This window comes from Chaetomium fimeti (genome assembly GCF_033439085.1).
Source record: "Chaetomium fimeti strain CBS 168.71 chromosome Unknown B0H64scaffold_12, whole genome shotgun sequence".
Lineage (NCBI taxonomy): Eukaryota > Fungi > Ascomycota > Sordariomycetes > Sordariales > Chaetomiaceae > Chaetomium > Chaetomium fimeti.
In genome coordinates, this window is record NW_026944340.1 from 124,196 (window position 1) to 143,325 (window position 19,130).

Consider the following 19,130-nt stretch of genomic DNA (forward strand, 5'->3'; position numbering starts at 1 on the left):
TTTGAGCGCCATAGAGCGCTCCCAAAGGAATCGCTTCCTCTTGTCTCCGGGAATTTAAAGGGGCCACTTTTGAATCTGGTTGTCCAATCTTTTAGCCGGGAGGGACTGAGCTTCTCGGAACGTCTTTTTCGCAAGCCATGCAAGTTGCTGCGCGGCAGAAGTGCCATTGTTGCGCATCTTGAGTGAGCTGTCGAATCTTCGGAGTTGACTCGATGATGGCAACGAAGTAAGAGGTCAAGTTTGCAGTCACTTTGCATTTCCGAGCACTGCAGTTAGCGTCTCGGTTTTGAAAGCTTTACCTTGTGATTGCAGCCCGTCCTACCAACAACACACGATTCCTCTAGCAACACCGGCTCGGCGCAAACATCGCATTTGTTATGTGAACGCGGAGGTGGCGCTGCTTACCTAGGTATTAGGTAGCCATGTTACCTGGGCGAGGTCAGGTAACTATGGACAGCCGAGAGGAGAAATCCACGCATGCAAACATTTATAGAATTACTAATTTCAGCGCCCTAAGGCTTACTGAGTGTCTCCAAATCTAGATAGATTGATCTTCACGATCTAGTAAAGGTGTAATCTTCCTTGTGTAGAATATAGTACTCACGTCTACCGTTTTTGGCATACATGGATGCTCTCCTGAGTTCAGCAACTTGACCCGAAATGAAAGTGAACGACATTTACCAAGTAGTAGCGGCAGAGACACATTTCCGCCCTCCCAATAATAACAATAGATTTTAGTAGTCTGGGTTCTTGGTCAGATGATGCGGTTTCGTCCTCACACCTTAAGCAGATCAGAACTTTTACGGGCAAAAGGTGGCTTAGACCAAGCAAAGCACATGGTTCCCTTTCAAGCTGGCACACGGGATGGCACAAGCACAAGTCGCTCTGTGTGCTGCTGCTGATCTTACCCAATCGCAAGGCAGGGCGCTCAAAGGTGGGGAAAGGTCTCAGCCAATGGGTGAGGCAGGAAGCCGGAAAAAGAGAAAAAGAGAGAAAGGAAAAGGGAGAAGAAAGAAAGAGGAAGGACAAAGCTAGTCTCCATCTTTCCCCTCCATTCTTTGTCAAAATCGCTCTTTCGCGTAATAATCCATCGCGTTTCCCACCTTCTTGTTCTTCCCTCTCCTTTCTTTTTCCCGCTCCTTTTTGACTGCCCCATTTCCCGACTCTCACGCCCATCTTCACCCCCCCTTTCCTTTATCCTTTCAATCAATCAATCAATCAATTTAAAATCGAATTCACTCGCGTTTGCTCCAATTCACTCGGCGACAATTGCCATACAAAATTCCAATCCACAAGACGCCTTTCTTTACTCTCATGGCACCAGCCTCAAAGCGATCGCCACACACAGAGGGCATGGTATGTTTTCTTTTCTTTCTTTTTTCTTGTTTTTTTGTCCTGCACACCAGCTGCTATCCCTCAACAGCCTGCCTTTTTCAATCTACATGTGTTCCTTTCCCGTTGGACCACTGACAGTCACACGGCGACTAACAGCTCTCGCAGGAACCAGAGAAAGAACTTGAATCAGGACCTCAGAGCAGCATCACCGTCGCCGCCGGCATCCCTGCCCCCCCAGCAAGCACCTTGGGGAGCGAGACAAATTCGGCCCACAGCAGCCCGATGGCGACGACACACCCTGCTGAACCTGTTGCTCGTCCCAGCATCCCCTTCCATGCCAGCAGGGAGAGGGATGACCCGGAGAGCAGTAGTGGCAGACACATGATGCCGCCAGTTGCGACCCAACCAGCCGGTCGAGACTATCATGAGTATGAATTCTCAGACCTCGATGAGATTACCGTGCGCCAGCTGAACGAGGACATCCTGGCCTACCGGTACGACCTCGATTATTGCAGAGCCCAGCTGGAGGAGGCAGACTTGACCCCCCAAGAGACTCGAACGTTGCAACTGCGCACCCTCGACCTCGGGCATCAGATTCGGCATTGCACGCACCGGATTGAAACCATCAAAGCGCAATCGCGGAAGCGCACTACTTTCCGCTCCCCGTATAGCACAACGGCCGCGATGCCCTATTCGGCCAACGGAATCAACGGCAGTGGCAAGCAACCTCGTGCTGTATCCGGTGGACAAGGTGGGCAAGATACCGCTATGCTCCCAGCCCGGCGCCTGACCGCGGTACCCACCTTCGCGGGGGGAAAGCGCCCAACCCCAGACGAGGACCACGGGAGCGTGAAGCGGGTCAAGACGGCGTCGCCCGGCTTGGACCTGATAGGAGGCCCGATGGAGGACGGCGTCAACACGGCGCTGCAGCGTCTCGGTTTTTGGAAATGTCGTCTCTGCTCGGCCCCCAAGTACTTGCTGGCCGGGGCCGGCAGGTCTCCGGCGGCGCCATGCAAGTGGCCGCTCAAGGATATCTCCAAGATGATTACCCACTTTACCGAAATGCATAACGAGCACACGCCCGCCGAGCGATGCGTCGAGCTGGGCTCAGCTCTAGCTCAGAACCGTACGTATCTCCCCCTTCTCCCATTCCCCCCCTTTCCGTGTCTTTTTTTACCCCGGCCATAGCCTTCTCTTGTATTAACTCATGCTAACTTGAATATCAGGCGGTCCATTTGAGTATTGGCTTCGGAGAACTCGCGCGCAGAACATCAGCGATGGGAGCATCATTGATGACTGCTTTGACACTCTGCTCGAAGGTGATATGCCCGATCTGCTCAGGCGCCACAGTCGGGCTGCTGCAGGAATGCTTGTGTCTTGATAGGGGCCTGAAAAGGTCCTATTCACGCCCCCCCCCTTACCATTCAATTGAATCACCTCGCTAGCTTGCAGTTCACGTTATTATGGTTTCCAAGTGTGGCGTTTGATCTGGGAGACGTTTGGCCATGGAGGCGCAGTGGAAATTATCTTCAAATTAGAGTTACCTCTGCATTTGAGGCGAGAGCGAAATATTTAAACATCAATGGGATTGGCAATCATTGGCTTTCATAGCTCGCTGGGGCTGGGGATAAAACCAGGAGACGCCAGGCAGCGGGCCACAGGTAGGATTGTTAACGGGCTACCGAGAGAGACTGCGATGATTCACGTTTGTATTTCGGTTTCGATCATTTTCCTCTCAGCGCGCAATCTGGGCAGATTAATTTCCAGCTGGCCCGCTCCCGCCCGGGCCGGAAAATGTTGGGGTTTGAACAGGGGTTTCCATGCAGCCAATCATGACGTCGATCGAGCACTCGGCGGAGCTTGGGGTACTTGACGCCAGCGGGGAATCTCGCCTTTGTTCTGGCAAGAGCCGAGACGAAGTGGTGGTGTCGCACTGTGGTGTCCTGTTCAAAACCTCAAACTGTCCCTCGCCGAGTCTCGGCCAAACCCACCCTACCCCTTCCCAAACAACCACGACACCTATCGACCCAACATGGGCATCATTAAAAAGGTGACGCTCTGCACGTTCGGGCTTGGCACTGGTGCTCTGGGCTATCTCGGCGCCTCAACGAGCATCGTCAGCCCCATCCCCGAGGACGACCCCCTGTGGCGCTCAAAAAGTTACGCCAAGTACAACTCGCACCGAAACCCGTCGACCCAGGATGTCTGCCTTAAGAGAATTCCTTTGACCAAAATCAAACCGGAACTGCTCCAACATGATGGTGATCTTGCGCTTGAATTCTGCCGAGGAGTCTGGGGTGGCTTGGGTGAGTGAGACGCTACAGAATATGAGGGTCAATGACATAATTATGACCATCTCAATCGTTGACACGGTTTGTTGTTAGGTTACCGGTTCCAGCGGGCGTATTTCGCTCGCAAGTACCACGGCCCCGCGACCGCTGCTCAGCTCTGGACGGTTGATCAGCTGGCCCGGTCCGCGTATGAGCCAGGCACGCAACTCACGGACCATTTCGAGGTCGTTGAGAAGACTCCTTCTGAGGTAGTTGTCCGCTGCGGGGATTCTCCCAGGAACCCGAGCCCCCGCGACTCGGATGGCTTGTTCGTTATCGGCGCGGCCGTCGACCGGGAGCGCGGCGAGGTCGTGCTCAAGCTCAAGAGTTGCTTCTTCAGGAGCAGCAGCAAGGTCGAGGGCATTCAGGGGCCCATGCCGGGCTGGATGGAGATGCTGCACAGATGGTATTCGCGGATTTGGATGGAGACGGGCTCGTGGAAAGTGACACGCTAGTGTATACGTACGACACAGCCTGTGCCAGCGATTTCCTTTCCCCCTGGCGGCCCTGTGTGCCTCAGCCATTCATGGCCTCACACGAACGCGAATGCATTGGTGCGAGAGAGACACGTGCCGTTCCACAGCTCAGTTCACCCCGAACCTACCCAAGTTCTCATTCGTTGTGTCATGAAGGTTCGGGAATTCATGCGGGGGAATGCGGGGACACACCCCCCAAGACAGGGCCACAAATGGTTATCACATTCGTACCTATCTTATACACGAGAGCTAGGAATTGTGCCATGTCACAACCAACCGTACATACATCCCGCGTTAGGACAGCATAATCATGCTGATAAGGATTGGACTGAGCCAGGATAGGCGCCACAGTGGAACGGGTATCTGCGGCCCAAGTGGTCTGATAGGTAAGTCTCGATATCACCGCCGAGACAAGCGGAAGCCGTGACACGAGAACCAGGAATGTTACCCCTCCCGCTCCATCTTTCCATTACCTCTTTCCACCACTCCTGCCTCTCATGGGTTCACCTTGACCCTTCCCATGTTTGACCTCCTTTAAACGCTGCCAGTCACTTTTGAACTCGCCAGCTGCCTAAATCGATCATCAGATTCACCACACCGAACCTCGACTTTAACTATTGCTTTTATACCAACCAACCCCGCGAGCCATGGCTACCGCGCAAGGTTCCGGATCTCCTCTTATAAATGACAAGTTAAAGGCCAACACCCGGGTGAGTCAGAGCCATAATTTATCCTCATACGGCGGACTGAACCGTTCTAATGGCTCACAGCCCAAGTCCCACCCTCTTGGGCCTCTGACGCCACAGGAGATTACCGACGCTGCGGCCCTGACCCGGGCATGCTGGCCAAAAGATATCGACTACCACTTCAAGGTTGTGACGCTTCTCGAGCCTGATAAGGCTGAACTCATCCCCTATTTGGCTGCAGAGCGGGCTGGAGAAGCTCCGGGTAACATTGACCGACGAGCATTCGTTGTCTACTACTTTAGGGGCACGGTAAGTCGGGCGTTCGCGATACACACCTGTGCCGCTGATTCGTTGACGTATTAACGATGCCCCAAGCACAACCTTCACGAGGCGGTGGTGAATCTCACTACAGGCAAAGTCGAAGCGAATGTGAAACTCGGGCCGTTCACGCACGCAAACGGCGATGGAGACGAGCTTATCGCGGTCGAAAAGGCCTTGCTGGCTCACCCGGCTGTCCAAGCCGAGATAGCCAAACTACAGCTCCCTCAAGGGTCTGTAGTTGTCTCTGATCCCTGGATTTACGGTAGGATTCTTCTGCTCAAGATGCCGCGTTGCCTCTGACACCTGATACGCTAGGTTCCGACGGCCTGAAGGATGGTAACTTCTACGATGACAAGCGCATCCTGCAATGCTTCCTCTACATGCGTGACCCTGAGAACCCGACCGAGCCGGACAGCTGCCATTACGCGTTCCCTCTCCCTATCTCGCCTGTCATGGACCCCACTACCATGGAGCTGATCCGCATCGACATTTTACCTACGGGCCACGATGAGAAAGTCAAACCCGTCGCTCCATGGCATCCAACAAGTGCGGCCGAGTACATCCCCGAAGCACAAACGCTGCGCACCGATCTGAAACCGCTGCAGGTCGTGCAGCCGGAGGGGGCGTCGTTCACGGTTGAGAACTTCTCCGAGTTGGGCCGCTTGATCCGCTGGCAGAAATGGGATCTGAAGGTCGGCTTCAACCAGCGGGAAGGCATGGTCTTGTATGATGTGCACTACGACAACAGACCTCTTTTCTACCGGCTAAGCTTGTCCGACATGTCCATCCCCTATGCAGATCCGCGCCATCCGTTCCACCGCAAAGCCGCCTTCGACCTGGGAGACGCCGGAGCCGGCATCATGGCCAACAACCTGCAACTTGGCTGTGACTGTCTTGGCAGCATCTACTACATTGGGGGAGTGCTGACGGACACCGGTGGAAAGCCGGTAAACATGCCGAATGTGATCTGTGTCCATGAGCAGGATGCCGGCATCCTATGGAAACACACAAACTACCGGACGAACCGGGCCGTGGTGGTTCGAAACCGCGAGTTGGTGCTGCAAACCATCCTGACAGTGAGCAACTACGAATACATCTTGTCGTTTGTCTTCAACACGGCGGGTGACCTCACGTACGAGGCGCGCGCTACGGGGATATTGTCAACGCAACCTCTCGACCCAGAGCTGACCAAGTCGCCTCATCCGTTTGGCACCGTCGTGCACCCGGGAGTACTAGGAGGTTTCCACCAACACTTATTCAGCCTACGCATCGATCCCATGGTCGCGGGCCACGGCAACTCGATCGTGTACGACGAGGCGGTGGCCATCCCGCGGGACCCGAAGCTCAACCCGCACGGGGTTGGATATACCGTACGCAGGACCGAGATCGAGGCCTCAGGTGGCTTCGACCTGGATGTGAGCAAGAACCGCACATTCAGAGTCATCAACCCGACCGTCAACAACGCAGTCAATGGCGCGGCGGTCGGGTACAAGGTCATGGTCCCGCCGATGCAGACGATTCTCGCGGACGCGGACAGCTTCCACAACAAGCGCGCCGAGTTTGCCGACCACAGCATCTACGTGACGCGCTACGCCGACGGCGAACTGTACGCCGGTGGCCTCTACACCAACCAGAGCCGGGGCGGGACAGGGGTGCGCAGTTGGGCGGACCGCAAGGACAGCCTCGCGGGCGGCGACCCCGTCCTCTGGGTGCAGTTTGGCATCAACCACATCCCGCGCGTCGAAGACTTCCCTGTCATGCCGGCCGAGACGCTGCGGGTCATGCTCAGGCCGGTCAACTTCTTCGATCGGAACCCGGCCATCGACGTCCCGTCGAGCAAGCAGGCGGTGAACTGTAGTGTGAGTTTAAACGAAACAGGGGATGGTGCGAAGGAAGCGATGGCAGGAGTGTCGCTGGGGGGCGAGGGAGGACAGCTAAGTTCTTGCTGCGCGTCGCATGGAAGTGGAAGTGCTTGATTGCAGATTGATGTTTTCGTTGAGAATTGGGAGTTTGTGAACGGAGAGCACTTCGTAACCCTAAGCCAAACGATGGTCTTGAAAACAATTGCGTGAATGGGATGTCAGTCAGGGAGCTCAGCCTGATTATGTACATACTATGGTTATAGTGTCCTTAACGCCTCGGGATCCCCATCTCGAGGAAAATGATGTTTTCGGTTGATGCGGCGATCACTGGTGTTCTGGACCCTCTGAGACCCTCCCCACAAGCTGCTCGAAGACCCCACAGAAACTTTAATTTTCCAGGTGGGTCCTCGCCGCAAACGCGCTTAGCCCCGCGACGTCATCCCCCGCTTTCATGGTTCTCTGCTATCGCGTTTCATGTGCTCCGTCGGAAAAAGCAGGCTCTCAAGCACAAGCACGTTCCCAACGTTAACCGGCCGCTGTTAAGCTTATACCCAACACACCTTCGCACCAAAGGAGAGCCTGGACTTTGGCTCTCAGGCTACCTGCACTTCCATCGTTGGTGCCGACCGTCCACAACCTCAAAGACAACCTACCTGAAACCTTTCCACACATCACGGTTCCTTGTGCATTCCTGGAGAAAGCACCCCTTCACCTCGACAATCGTTACCTTGGTTTTCATTTAGGGTCACGGCAAATCCTCGCAGCAATGCCGCCATCACAACCGTCGATGCCACAACAATCGTCACAACCATCGCATCCGACCCTCATCAATCTGCCACAGCCACCTTCGCGACCCGACACGCCTTCCGAGATACCGTAGGTCTCCTACCTGCCAATACCATTCGGAAACATCAGGCAGGCGACTGACTGGCTTTGCTAACCGTGCATGTTGCAACCAGTGGTACGCCAACGAGCACAACTACATCTCTCTCCGCCCTATCCACCACCGCCATCAAGGACGGCCACCGTGGTGCCCTCCATCATCGTGGCCACCAGCACAGCCCATCAACCAACAGCCTCGAGGCCGAACGAGCCGATCGAATTAGCAGGCTCACAGGTTTATCCGGCGTCTCGACACTACGCAGCCCACCCCACGGCCTCTCGCACTACAATGACAATCCCTTGCAGACGACACCGACATCAACAGGGTTCACCGCAAATGCCGTTTCCGCCGCTGCCGCCGCCGGGCTTACACCAGCCTACTTCAACGCGGCCGGGCAGCCAGTCGCCGCCACAAAAGTGAGCACAGTCGGCTCAGCAAGCGCAACCGAAAGCGTTGGCGGACGCACGAGCTCCACCATCCAGGAGGGCGACGACAACTCTACACTCGGGGAAGACCGCGATGAGGACATGCTGACCGAGATGGACTCAGCCAGCGCAAGCGGCTACATGGGAGGTGATAACGACGCCATGGACGAGGATCTAGACAACCTCACATCGCGCAGCGTGGGCGGTTCCGAGGACCGCATGTCGGACGATGGCAGCGCCAGCCTGGTCGGCTTCGGCGAAGGCGCCGGCAGCACCCTCTCGGGCCCTATATATCAACGCCGACCCCTCCCCTGGCAAAACAGCGGCGCTTCTGGAACCGGGCAGGGTTCAAACTGGGGCCTAGAGAGGAGCAGCTCGGGCCTCAGCGAGAGTGCCGTCGCATTATCCCCTCGTGGCAGCGGCGGCGGGCGTAGGGACTTTGCAGCACGCCCCCCAACAGACCGTGACACGGGGAGCGACACCCCCGTCAGCCAGTCGGCGGCGAGAGAGAGACAGGAGGCCCGCATGATGGATGGTGTAGCCCTCGACAGCACCGAACCGCCAGCTTCCACCGCGTCGATAGGAAGCGCGGGCGACGTCTTTGTCGACACGACGACGCGCGGCCCCGTGCCCGTACAGTCCACGACCCCGACCAGCACGACCAGTTCAGCTACCACAAATCCAACGCAGGGGAGAAGAGGACGCCAGGGTCGGCATCCACGCCAACCTACTACATCGCAATCGCACAAGTCCGAAACTACCGCATCGGCTCCAACCCGCGAGCCGTGAGAGCGCAACCTTCGCGAGAGGAAGCGAGGGCCGGGTCGGGAACGCCACCTTGGGGAGCTCCCGACGAGGGAAAGGACGGGGCAAGTTCTATTCCGAGGAGCCCTAGAGCGCCTATGGGTTTTACCCAGCTATTCTTCCTCGTTGACTGTTTATTTCTTTTGTCCACGTCTATTACTCGTTTGAGATCTCGCGCATCTTTTCTAACAACGTTTGGGCTTTGGCTGGGAAGGCACCAAACGGCGGAGGGTGTTATCGGGGTTATGGTTGCCGGTGTTCTGCGTGGATAGTTGTGGGGTTTATCGTATAGGATGACTGGCGTTCACTGGTGTATCATTAGTACAGGTCCACAGAGGCCACTGTAGTGTGTTTGCTTCACTCAGGTCGTCCTTATTCATGTATCATTCTCGCCAGCTCCCATATTTGTCCGAGAAATTATTGGTCAATTCAGGATATTTAACAGCTAAAGCAAGGCAAGTGGGTGGCTAAACGGGGATACCACTCGCAGCCACGTCAGTTCATCGCGCCCCATATACTCATACTCGTTAATACCACCCCCCCTCTCACCCTCTTACTGATACTCATGATACACAGGCAAACGCAATCCCAGCTCATGCGCTACCTGACCAGGGCAATGTCGCGGGTATATCCTCCATGTCCTCCATATCGCTACTGACAACACTCGAAGACTTTCCGTTGCTCTGCGACGCGCCATTAGCTTTGGACTTCGACCACAGGCTCGTCGTCTTCCGCTTCTTAGATCTGAGGTCCTCCGCGTCACCATTCTGCAAGGATTCGCGACGCGCCCTCTTCGCAACCTTGGAACTCGCGGCCTTGGGCGATGAAGATTCCTTCCCCTTTTCCTTGGCACCTGTTTCCTCTGCCGTGCTTTCTCTCCTCTCCCGTCTTCTCGTTCGAGAGGCCTGAGCTTCCACGCTAGGCGACGACGACTCCCGGGCAACGGTGTCGAGTTCGGGGCTTTGCTCCTTCTCGCCATAGGGCGGCCTAGTCTTGGCGGATTTGGCGTGCGACTCTGCATGCATCGAATCCTCCATCTCAACGTCTTCATCTGCAGTCTCGGCTGCAGCTTGAGACTGTGTGGTGTCACTCTTTGCCTTGCGCCGCTTCTTGTCGCTTTTTCGACGGGATTCCGCAGACGCAAAGTTGTTCTCCTCGTCCGCCACAGGTGATAACTGTGTATCGCTGGTTGGCTCCGAGCCGGCCCGGAGTTGGTCCTGTGACCCCGAAGCCAAATCGTCTGCCGATACTAATCGATGAGTCTTTTTGCCTTTCCTTCCTTTCTTGGTAGAGACAGGCGCGTCGTTCTCGACTCCGGGGTCTTCGGCAGAACCAAAGTTACCCTCCCTCTCGTACATTTCGCAGAGGTACCGAGCACAATCGCGGGTCGTCATCCATTCCCAATCAGGCACAGCCGTCCGGAGCCGTCCCCATGTGACCACAAGAGTTTGGCGCTCATACCGTTTGTGAAACGTGCCGTTGACAATTTGTTTCCAGTTGATCTTCGTGTCTGTTCCAACACCCGAGTCGCGAACCGTACACATCAAACGGTATTTGTCGCTTGTTGTGATCCTTTGCAACTCGTCGCGAGCTTTTTCCAGCCGCCACGAATTACCCGAGGGCAGTACCGTGGGGACAATGTCGGCTAGTGGCTGAGATTCGCATATCCTTTTCCATTTCTGGATGCACTGTAGCCGAGACCTGGTGTGACCCATTGCTTCGCTGATACTGAGCCAGTTGAGGAGCTCCTCGGGAGGCTTTCTGCTATCCTCTCCGATTCTCTGGCGGATCTTGTCGATAGAATTCTCCACTAGTTCGCGGAACCGTTCTTCTTCGCCCTCGGACCATATATCAGTCTTGACAGTCTCGCGACAAACCAAGTAATTCCTCCACCGGTCTCGTACATCCCCTGAGTAGCGGTTGATGAGTCCTGCGATATGACTCCACTTCTTCCCATGCTTCTCTATCAAATCCGCCAACTCGTCGTCCTGTGCTTGCGTCCAGGCGCCCCGCCCGGCCCAGTTGTGAAAGTGTTGCCTGCACCAACTGATAAGCTTCCTCCGAGGGCGCAACGGGCAGGCATCCTGAATCGTGGCCCATAGCTGACGGTGAATCGGCCGGCCACTTGCCTGGGGGTTGTCATGGATCACTTGGTTGATTTCTTCCTGCGTCAAATCCTCGTCTTCCCGGAAACGCTCAACCGCTCTAGTAATCCGATCCCGCTCCGCGGGGGAGAAAGGACCGGATCGGTACTGGGATTTTCCCGTGCTGGGCTCCTCTTCTGAATCCTCGGCGGCAGCGTCAGCCTCAATTGGGCGAGGTTGCCGGGTTCTTTTTGAACGCCTTAGCTGGGGAGGGGATGTGGCATCCTCGTGTGGAAGTTCAGCAAACGCCTGCACGTTTTCTTCTTCTTGGCGAGGGAAAAAGGGCAGTTTCGCTTGCCTCTTGGCGCTATGACGTGAACTCTTGACCGACGAGTCGAGACGTGTAGAGGCCGACTCGGGGTTGTGCGGTGAAGGAGCGCTTGTGTTTCCGGGGTTATCCGGGTCGGACGCAGCGGGTGAATCTTCCGGGTCGTGCAGCGAAGGAGTGTTCGCTTCATCGTCATCGTCTGAGTCGGACGCAACAGGTGGACCTTCCGAGTTGTGCGATGAAGAAGCGCTTGCGCCGTCGTAGTTGTCTGAGTCGGACGCAACAGGTGAATGCTGGGGCTCGGACATCACAGACATTCCGTCATCGCCATCTTCGCTTGCTCCGCCATCGGCCGTAGAATGCTGGTCGTCCCCGGAACGAGGTGAGCCATTCGTGTTGTCCATGCCCATACCAGGCTTCAACATCAACGGCCCTTGCCCATCAGCTTCGCCGTATCCAGAGTCGGAATGAGAACGCTGGGAGCCGATTGCTGATGCTCTTGATGGTTCGGGAGATGCACCGTCGTCGGATAGGTGTTCGTTGAGCACGGCAGACTGTGAGTGCGTCGTCGTTCCTGTATATCCACTTTCGTAATCTTCGCTCGCAGGGGTATTGTCGGGCCGAGCGCCCACCTCGGGATAGTTCGATGCTGATTGGCCGAGAAGCTCATTGCTCGCCTCCCCTGCCTCCATCTCATCCAAGCCCAGGCTCGACGACCGTGACTTCTGCTTTTTACGCGATTTGGAATTGCTGTCGCGCCGGCCCCGCTTTCCTCGTGGTTGTGTACTCGGCGGGGGTTCGTCATCGGGGATTGAACGGTCAGCAATGGCTGTATCTTCTTCTCGAATGGCATCTCGGATAGCATCTTTGCCGTTTCCCTTGTCCTTTTTGGTGGACCCGGCCTGCTTCGATGACGAGGGTCTCTCTGAAGGTGCGGCTTCCTCCGCATCACTTGCCGACGCAGACTCATCGAGTGACTGCTCTGCATCTTCTAGAGGGAAGGGGGAGGGCGCGATAGAGCGGCGCGTGCGCTTCTTTAAATCTTCAAGTTCGGCTTCTCTCTTGTCAATTATGATGTGTGCAGCCGCCGCGGCCTCCTTGAGCTCCGCCTTCCGTTTTTTCTCAAAGTACGTCTCCCGGACGCGCTTGCGAGTTGACGGCGTGGGTTGCGTTGCCGGTCGGGGAGGGTGTTCTGGAGACGCCGCGCGGGCCGATCGGACTGGTTGGCTGGCGTTTACGATTCGGTCTTGGGGAGGTGAAGAAGGAGATGGAGCGCGAGTTGACTCGGGAGAAAGACCACGGGATCGTCGTCGTCGCCGACGCCAAGCGAGCGAACCGCGTGCGCCCGGAGGGCCCGAACCTTCATCGCCGGCTTTGAACGATGCAGGCATTGTCGATGGAGGGTGCGGCCAGTCGTCGACGTTATCGAGAGACAGTTGATCGTCGCGCGGAAGTGGGGATAGCGATCGGGACCTGCCATCAGGCTGCTCGGGTCTGCTAGATTCATTTCCCATGGTGCATTTTCTAATGTTCCGAGCTCGACAATTAAAACACTCGTCGATGGCTTGGCATGGGACGGAAGTTGAGGTGAACGGATGGCGGCAGCGACGGCGATCGTCACAAACGAAGCGGTATGCAACCAGGGAGATTGGTGGGGAGACGCGGATTTTGGCGTTTTTTTTTCGGTTTTGGCGTTGAAGGTTCAACGCGTTGCTGCAGGATGCAGCTAAAAATTGTGGGCACCGAGGTACCGACTTCAACCCCACTTTCCCCCACTAAGAATGCCCGAGAGAGCTCGAGAGCTTCGGTTCATCCTGACCCTCAGACATCACATTAAACAGGCGAGAACGAGGATCACGTCGATTACTCCCCAAGTTCCTCAGACGAACTGAGGTATGCGCCTATATAAAGTTCCACCCCGGTCTTTATCGGTATGCTGTTTCCGACCCTGGCAGCGCTGGTACCTGATTACCGTACCTTCCCGTCCTGCAAATTAATTTGCGATCTGCCTCTCTGTTTGCCGCCAATAATCTAGCATCAAATGAGGCGGCCAACGTCTTCCTGACGGGGAATGGTTTGCAAAATCCGGCCGTCATGCCGTGATAGAAACGGTGCACAAATGCACGACCGATGGATCAGTTCCCGGTCTTGCTGCTCCTGCGAGATCCCGACGGACCCGGGGTATGCTTTCCTCCAATGGAAGCCACAGATTTGTTCGCATCGTCCCCTGTCTGCTTTTGGAACAGACTGGACTTTCGAGGCCGCAGCCTTGAGAAGCTGAGAACTCTCTTCAGCTTCTTCAGCTTCGACTCCCCCTCCTCCTCGCTATCGGAGCTCCAGCGGGATGTTACAGCCACGTCGTCATCTGATGTCGGCGTCGCTGGGCTGGTCACTGGACTCGCCATGTTCGAGGAAGACTTGGATTTGTTCAGCTGTGGGCTTCCTCTTGCGCTAACACCCGGCTGCTGGCCCAGGTATGGCTGCTGCGACAGATCGGGAGGATGCTGCAGAAAGCTCGGAGGATTCAGCAAGAAGTCGGGAAGCGGATATGGCAAGGTCGGGGACGCCAGCTTTGGCTGAGTTTCACTCAACCCAGAATCCTGCCGGCGGGGGCGGTAGATCTCTTCACCACGGCTCCGAAGAATCGAAGCGGATGCAGCCCTTCCCGTTGTCGCAGGTGCCACCACTGGCCCTTTGGGTGCCATCTGTATAGTGGGCATCGACACGTCTCGTGCTCGGGCTCCTGGTCGCGCCGTGGGGGCGAGTTGCCGCCGAGATTCCCTTGGTGTGATGGTTCGCTCTGATTCTGCGTCGTCATCACGGTCCGACTCTGGATACTCCAGCGACTTATCGGCAACCCGAGGTGGAAGTTGGGGTGCCGTAGCCGGCACCGTGGCCGTCACCGTGACCGTCACCGTGGTCGAAGGCGGCCCGTGCCGCGAGTCAGGATGCCTGCTTCCCGCCGACTGTGGCGGTAGTGGAGGTAGAGGCCCATCAGGTGGAGGATGTGAAGGAGGGGGGAATGAAGGATCCGACCAGATCACCCCTTCGATCTTTAGTGTGGTTCTGGTCGGTGTCACTGCTGGTGTTGTGGTCGTAATCTGTGACTGTTCCGCCTCCACTTCGCCGGGCCAACCTTTGTCGACAAAGTCATCTATCAGGCGGAGAAGATCGTTCGTTTTGAGGTCACGGTGCCCATCGACTCGTGGTGTTGGGTGCTGTGTTTGTGGTCTTGTAGGGATATTCAATGGCAGTACCGGCAAACTCGGCAGCGGCCGTTGCTCAGTAATACTACCAGCGCGAGTGTCCGTTGAAGGGTTTGTTGAAGCAATTCCCCTGCTGTCCTGCGTCGAGTACAATGTCCGGAAATCCTGAGAAGAAGCACCAGCCCTCAGGTCTGGACTCGGCATATCGTGGCTGACGCCATAAACGTGCGCGACCTGCCACAGCTGCACCTCAACACCATCAAGTGAGATTCTTGTGTAGGGGTTGGCTAGTTCCTCCGGCGTAAGCTGGGGAAGACGCCGTTCATTTCTATCCATCTTCCCATAACAAGTCTGAAGCATAAATGTTAGCTTCTGTGCCGGTCGCACCGTCGGCAACAAAGCCGATGCGCACATACTGTGAGTTTGGCAGACTTCTGCCCTTGGGACTGTTAGAAGAGTTGGAAAGGTGAAATAAAACTTGAAGCCCTTGAGGTAACAAGGTGTACAATGAGAAGTGACGAGAGTGCCCTCCTGTGCATATACACAAAGGGGGTAATCCAGCTGGAAGTAGAAAGAAACTATCGTGGGATCGCTGGTCGTGGGCTTGCTGGAGTTGCTGGGCCTGCGTGTAAAAGATAATTCGCTGGGAACAGTGCGGGCAGACATATTCCACGGAAATCACACGCAAGGGCAAGATCAAGAGCAAGTGCACGTCTTGTTCAGACGGCAGAAGTTTCTATCACACAAGAGCTAGGGCAAGAGCAAGAGCAGGAGCGCGTCTTGTTTGGATGACAGACGTTTCCATGACAAGGAGTCCAGCCGATGACTACGGGTAACTATACAAAATCTTAGTAGAATCCGAGCTTTAGTCCACAACTCTACAATGTTTTCAATATTAACAGACAATTTACCCAATCTTCCTAAACAATGAGGTTTGATGACTCTGCTTTTACTTGGGAGATAATATCTCACAGTGCCCAGAATTGAAGCCTTGGGAGGGCTAGCCGCCAAGGGTGTCATGGACGAGAAGTGAATGGTTGGCAACGTGTCTTCACAGGTGCAGTAGGCACAGTTCTATTGATTGAAGCAAGACAGAGACGCCTACAAAACATCCACATTGCTGGTAGTGATGGGGCAAGAAGGCACCGCGATAACAAGAGGATGACTGATAAACATAATTAACAAGGCCTCTAGTATATCCTGGGGATGGGATATAAATGACTCGGTTTCACAAGTCTTGTTCTTCCTGTTGCCCGTTATGGAACTCTTAAGTTTACTCGAGGAACTTCTACACGACTTCTCAGAAGCATACAACCGCTTAGACACATTGCCGAGTCACTTCACAAAAAGGTGTTAGTCCACGCTCACCGGTTGACTATCACTTGTTTCCACACGTTTGCATTTGAAGTTCGCTCCCCGAGCCAAAAAGTGAAGGGAGTTCGGTCCTCTTTCTGTTTTGTAATTTGCCCCAGGAGTTGAGAGTTGGTGTTTTGTTACTTCTGCAAGCCAGCTTAAAGTTGCTGGAAGAATACAATGACACTGGCATTACATCAAAAGCCAAGTCAGCTCTTCCCATCGCTGAGAGATAGATACCCGAACGCACGAGGTTAAGATGTTGTTGCCCGGCTTGGGAGGTCATGGAATGCGACAGCTGTGGACAGCTGTAGAAATAATTGATAAAGGTTTCGAGCTGAGCGGCCAGGCCCTGCCAAGACCGAGCCATGCTAGGGGCTTCAGCTGCCCTGGCCTGCGCTATTCAGGGATCTGGCCTGGAACCAACGTCGCCGCTCTCACAAACACCTCGCTCTCATCCTCGTGGCGCAAGGTCCGCCATTTTCACTCCCTCATTTTATTTTTCCCCCTTCACTTCCTGCCATTCATTCTACAGTCGCTCACTTGAATCTCCCAATTGCTCTTTTTTTTTATTATATATTTTTATATGCACCAAGCAGAAGCGTTTTGTTTTACTTTGTTCTATCTTCTCGCGAATCCTGAAGAATGTTACCAGCAAGGGCAGCGTCTCGTTTTGTGCTGACGGCGTCGAGGACCCATCGCATCGGCTTCCCCACGGAGTCGAGGGTGAGATGTGCGGGATTGGAAATTCGGAGACCCTTTTCACGCGAGCCTCCCCGGCCAACCGGTACGTGTGCCTTCATCCTCCACTGGACAGTCCCCTTCTGCCCCGTTCACCACAACATCGGAGAAAGAGGCCCCGGGGAACCTCCGTCGTTTGCATACTTGTATGTGAGGTGAGGTGTGAGCCACGATGTGTCTTGTGCCAGCTCTCCGGATTAGGATATTCCTGGGGTGAGATTAGGCCAATGGCAACGCGGTCAGCACTTTGTGTAACCGAGCATGCAGTTGGCTTCAGCTTGAACGGTCACATGTTTTCTCAACCCTGCGGCCATTATCTGGGCTCCAACCAAGAACGACTCCTTTTCGCTCCCTCTTATTACTTGTTTTGGTATTATTTCGTATTAGGTTACTAATATCAAGGCCAGAACAACACACTCGCCAGCCGCCACCGCCGCCGCCTCCACCAGAGCAAGATGCCAACGCTTCTCTCTTTTCCAAAATGGTGGAGGCCGCCGCCACTTCGTTCGCCTCCATACTAGTCTTGGGGGCCGGTTTCGGCTTCGCGGCGTATGCCTATCACAAGTCGTACAAGTACATGGTGCTCCACAAAATGTCCAACGCCTTCGAACCTGGCGACCCCGTCCTTGAGCTTGCGGCGATAGGGAAGGACCTCCCGCTAGCACATACATCCGCGGCCACCCACTGGGTGGAGAGGCCCGAGCAGCCCATTGTCGACGCCATTGTTGCCGGCCGCAGCGGAGGCCACTATCACCTTTTCATCGGCGAGAAGGGTACCGGAAAGAGCAGCATGCTGTTGGAGGCGATGCGCAAAATCGACGGCGACGGTGTGGCCATGTTTGAGGCGCATGCCGATCTCGAAATCTTCAGGATTCGGCTGGGAAAGGCTTTGGACTATGAGTTCCACGAGGATTACATCGGCGGTTACTTCAGCGAGCGCGGGCCGAGGGATACCACCGCCCTTCTCGACATTGAACGCGCCCTGAACAAGCTCGAGAAGGTGGCGCTCCAGAGACGCGCCAGGGTCAAGGCGCCGCTCGTAGTCATCATCAACCAAATGCACCTGATCCGCGATGACGACGATGGGAAGGACCTGATCGAGCTGCTGCAGCAACGAGCCGAGCAATGGGCGGCCGCCAACCTCGTAACGATGGTCTTCAACAGCGACGACTACTGGGTCTACGAGCGGCTGAAGCAGTTGGCGACACGGATGGATGTCCTCACAATCCTGGACCTGCCCAAGTCACAGGCGACGGCCGCTCTCAAAAACTATCGTGAGCGGTACTTCGGCGAACATCCAAGTTCCGAAATTCTCGAACAAGTCTACGACCGTGTCGGTGGCCGGCTGAACTTCCTGAACCGGGTCGCAAAGAGCGACGATATGCTCTCGGCCTGTGATAAGATTAAAGAGTTGGAAAAGACATGGTTCTTGAACCAATGCTGGATCCTTGGAGAGGAGATGGACGACGATGTGATGGACCAGCAGAAATGGGCGGTAAGTGGCCCTCCGCCCCCATCCCAGTCATCTTGCTAACCATGTCTTCTAGGCGGCTGCGGTTGTCCTCGCCACCGCCCTCGTGGACAAGGAGGCAGAGATGGAGACCACGTATGACCCCGTGGTGGGGCACGTGCTCCCGTCGTACCCCCTTTACAAGGCCCAGGAGATCATGACGCGGGTCGACTTTGTGCGCGCGTTCGACCGCCTGAACCTGTTCAGCATCACCAGCGACGCCCAGGTCCGCGCGAGCTCCGTGCCCATGCACCTCGCCTTCCAAGAAATCGTGGCCCAGCCGGGCTTCCGGGAGCACCTCCAGGGTACCATCGACCGTATCGCTGCCATCGAGAGTCTCGGACGTACTAGAGAGTTGGTTGCGAAGGATCTGGTTCTCGGCGGGAAGTACGAGATACGGAAGGTGGCTGGCGGCATTGACGTGACGCTGCAAGAGAAGGAAGATGGGGACGGGGATGGCAAGGATTAATTGGGCACACTTGGTTGAGGCCATGTGCTGTCTATTGGCCATTGGATACTGTAATTCTCGTAAATATGTGTACAATACGATATATGATATGTCGATGACTTTGGTTGGGTACAAGGAAATCACGGGGCAAAATTGCAACTACTGGTCGCTATAGGAACCGCTGAAACTGTTGCACTCAAGGAGAGGGTCTCAATACCATTAAATGTAATCGTCAATGTGTCGGGCCATCTGTCTAGAGGTAAATACCCGCGGTTATACACTTGAAGGGTTTATAATTGTACGGCGATTGCGTTGTTAAAAAGTAGTGATCTTCGTGT

General features: G+C 55.3%; 7 protein-coding genes across 7 annotated transcripts; 5 read left to right on the forward strand and 2 right to left on the reverse strand.

Annotated features, from left to right (window-relative positions):
- The first annotated feature begins 1,231 nt into the window (after positions 1-1,231).
- Positions 1,232-2,817, forward strand: B0H64DRAFT_52390 (uncharacterized protein). The gene is made up of 3 exons (XM_062808378.1): positions 1,232-1,356; positions 1,501-2,461; positions 2,562-2,817. Exons 1-3 carry the CDS (start codon positions 1,315-1,317, stop codon positions 2,714-2,716), a joined length of 1,158 nt encoding a protein of 385 aa, XP_062654113.1. The 5' UTR covers positions 1,232-1,314; the 3' UTR covers positions 2,717-2,817.
- A 471-nt stretch (positions 2,818-3,288) lies between these two features.
- On the forward strand, positions 3,289-4,354 carry B0H64DRAFT_52444 (uncharacterized protein). Its single transcript, XM_062808379.1, has 2 exons — positions 3,289-3,641; positions 3,720-4,354. Exons 1-2 carry the CDS (start codon positions 3,368-3,370, stop codon positions 4,118-4,120), a joined length of 675 nt encoding a protein of 224 aa, XP_062654114.1. The 5' UTR covers positions 3,289-3,367; the 3' UTR covers positions 4,121-4,354.
- Positions 4,355-4,391: 37 nt separating this feature from the next.
- B0H64DRAFT_411649 (copper amine oxidase) lies at positions 4,392-7,331 on the forward strand. The gene is made up of 5 exons (XM_062804866.1): positions 4,392-4,527; positions 4,581-4,851; positions 4,912-5,136; positions 5,203-5,410; positions 5,464-7,331. The coding sequence occupies exons 2-5, from the start codon at positions 4,789-4,791 to the stop codon at positions 7,122-7,124; spliced, it is 2,157 nt and encodes a 718-aa protein (XP_062654115.1). The 5' UTR covers positions 4,392-4,527; positions 4,581-4,788; the 3' UTR covers positions 7,125-7,331.
- A 130-nt stretch (positions 7,332-7,461) lies between these two features.
- B0H64DRAFT_411652 (uncharacterized protein) lies at positions 7,462-9,525 on the forward strand. Its single transcript, XM_062804867.1, has 2 exons — positions 7,462-7,886; positions 7,970-9,525. Exons 1-2 carry the CDS (start codon positions 7,777-7,779, stop codon positions 9,105-9,107), a joined length of 1,248 nt encoding a protein of 415 aa, XP_062654116.1. The 5' UTR covers positions 7,462-7,776; the 3' UTR covers positions 9,108-9,525.
- B0H64DRAFT_411653 (uncharacterized protein) lies at positions 9,526-13,356 on the reverse strand. Its single transcript, XM_062804868.1, has one exon. The coding sequence runs from the start codon at positions 13,046-13,048 to the stop codon at positions 9,716-9,718; it is 3,333 nt and encodes a 1,110-aa protein (XP_062654117.1). The 5' UTR covers positions 13,049-13,356; the 3' UTR covers positions 9,526-9,715.
- B0H64DRAFT_411654 (uncharacterized protein) lies at positions 13,357-15,513 on the reverse strand. Its single transcript, XM_062804869.1, has one exon. The coding sequence runs from the start codon at positions 15,404-15,406 to the stop codon at positions 13,670-13,672; it is 1,737 nt and encodes a 578-aa protein (XP_062654118.1). The 5' UTR covers positions 15,407-15,513; the 3' UTR covers positions 13,357-13,669.
- Positions 15,514-16,542: 1,029 nt separating this feature from the next.
- Positions 16,543-19,079, forward strand: B0H64DRAFT_411657 (uncharacterized protein). The gene is made up of 3 exons (XM_062804870.1): positions 16,543-16,880; positions 17,242-18,329; positions 18,382-19,079. The coding sequence occupies exons 1-3, from the start codon at positions 16,739-16,741 to the stop codon at positions 18,811-18,813; spliced, it is 1,662 nt and encodes a 553-aa protein (XP_062654119.1). The 5' UTR covers positions 16,543-16,738; the 3' UTR covers positions 18,814-19,079.
- Positions 19,080-19,130: the final 51 nt, after the last annotated feature.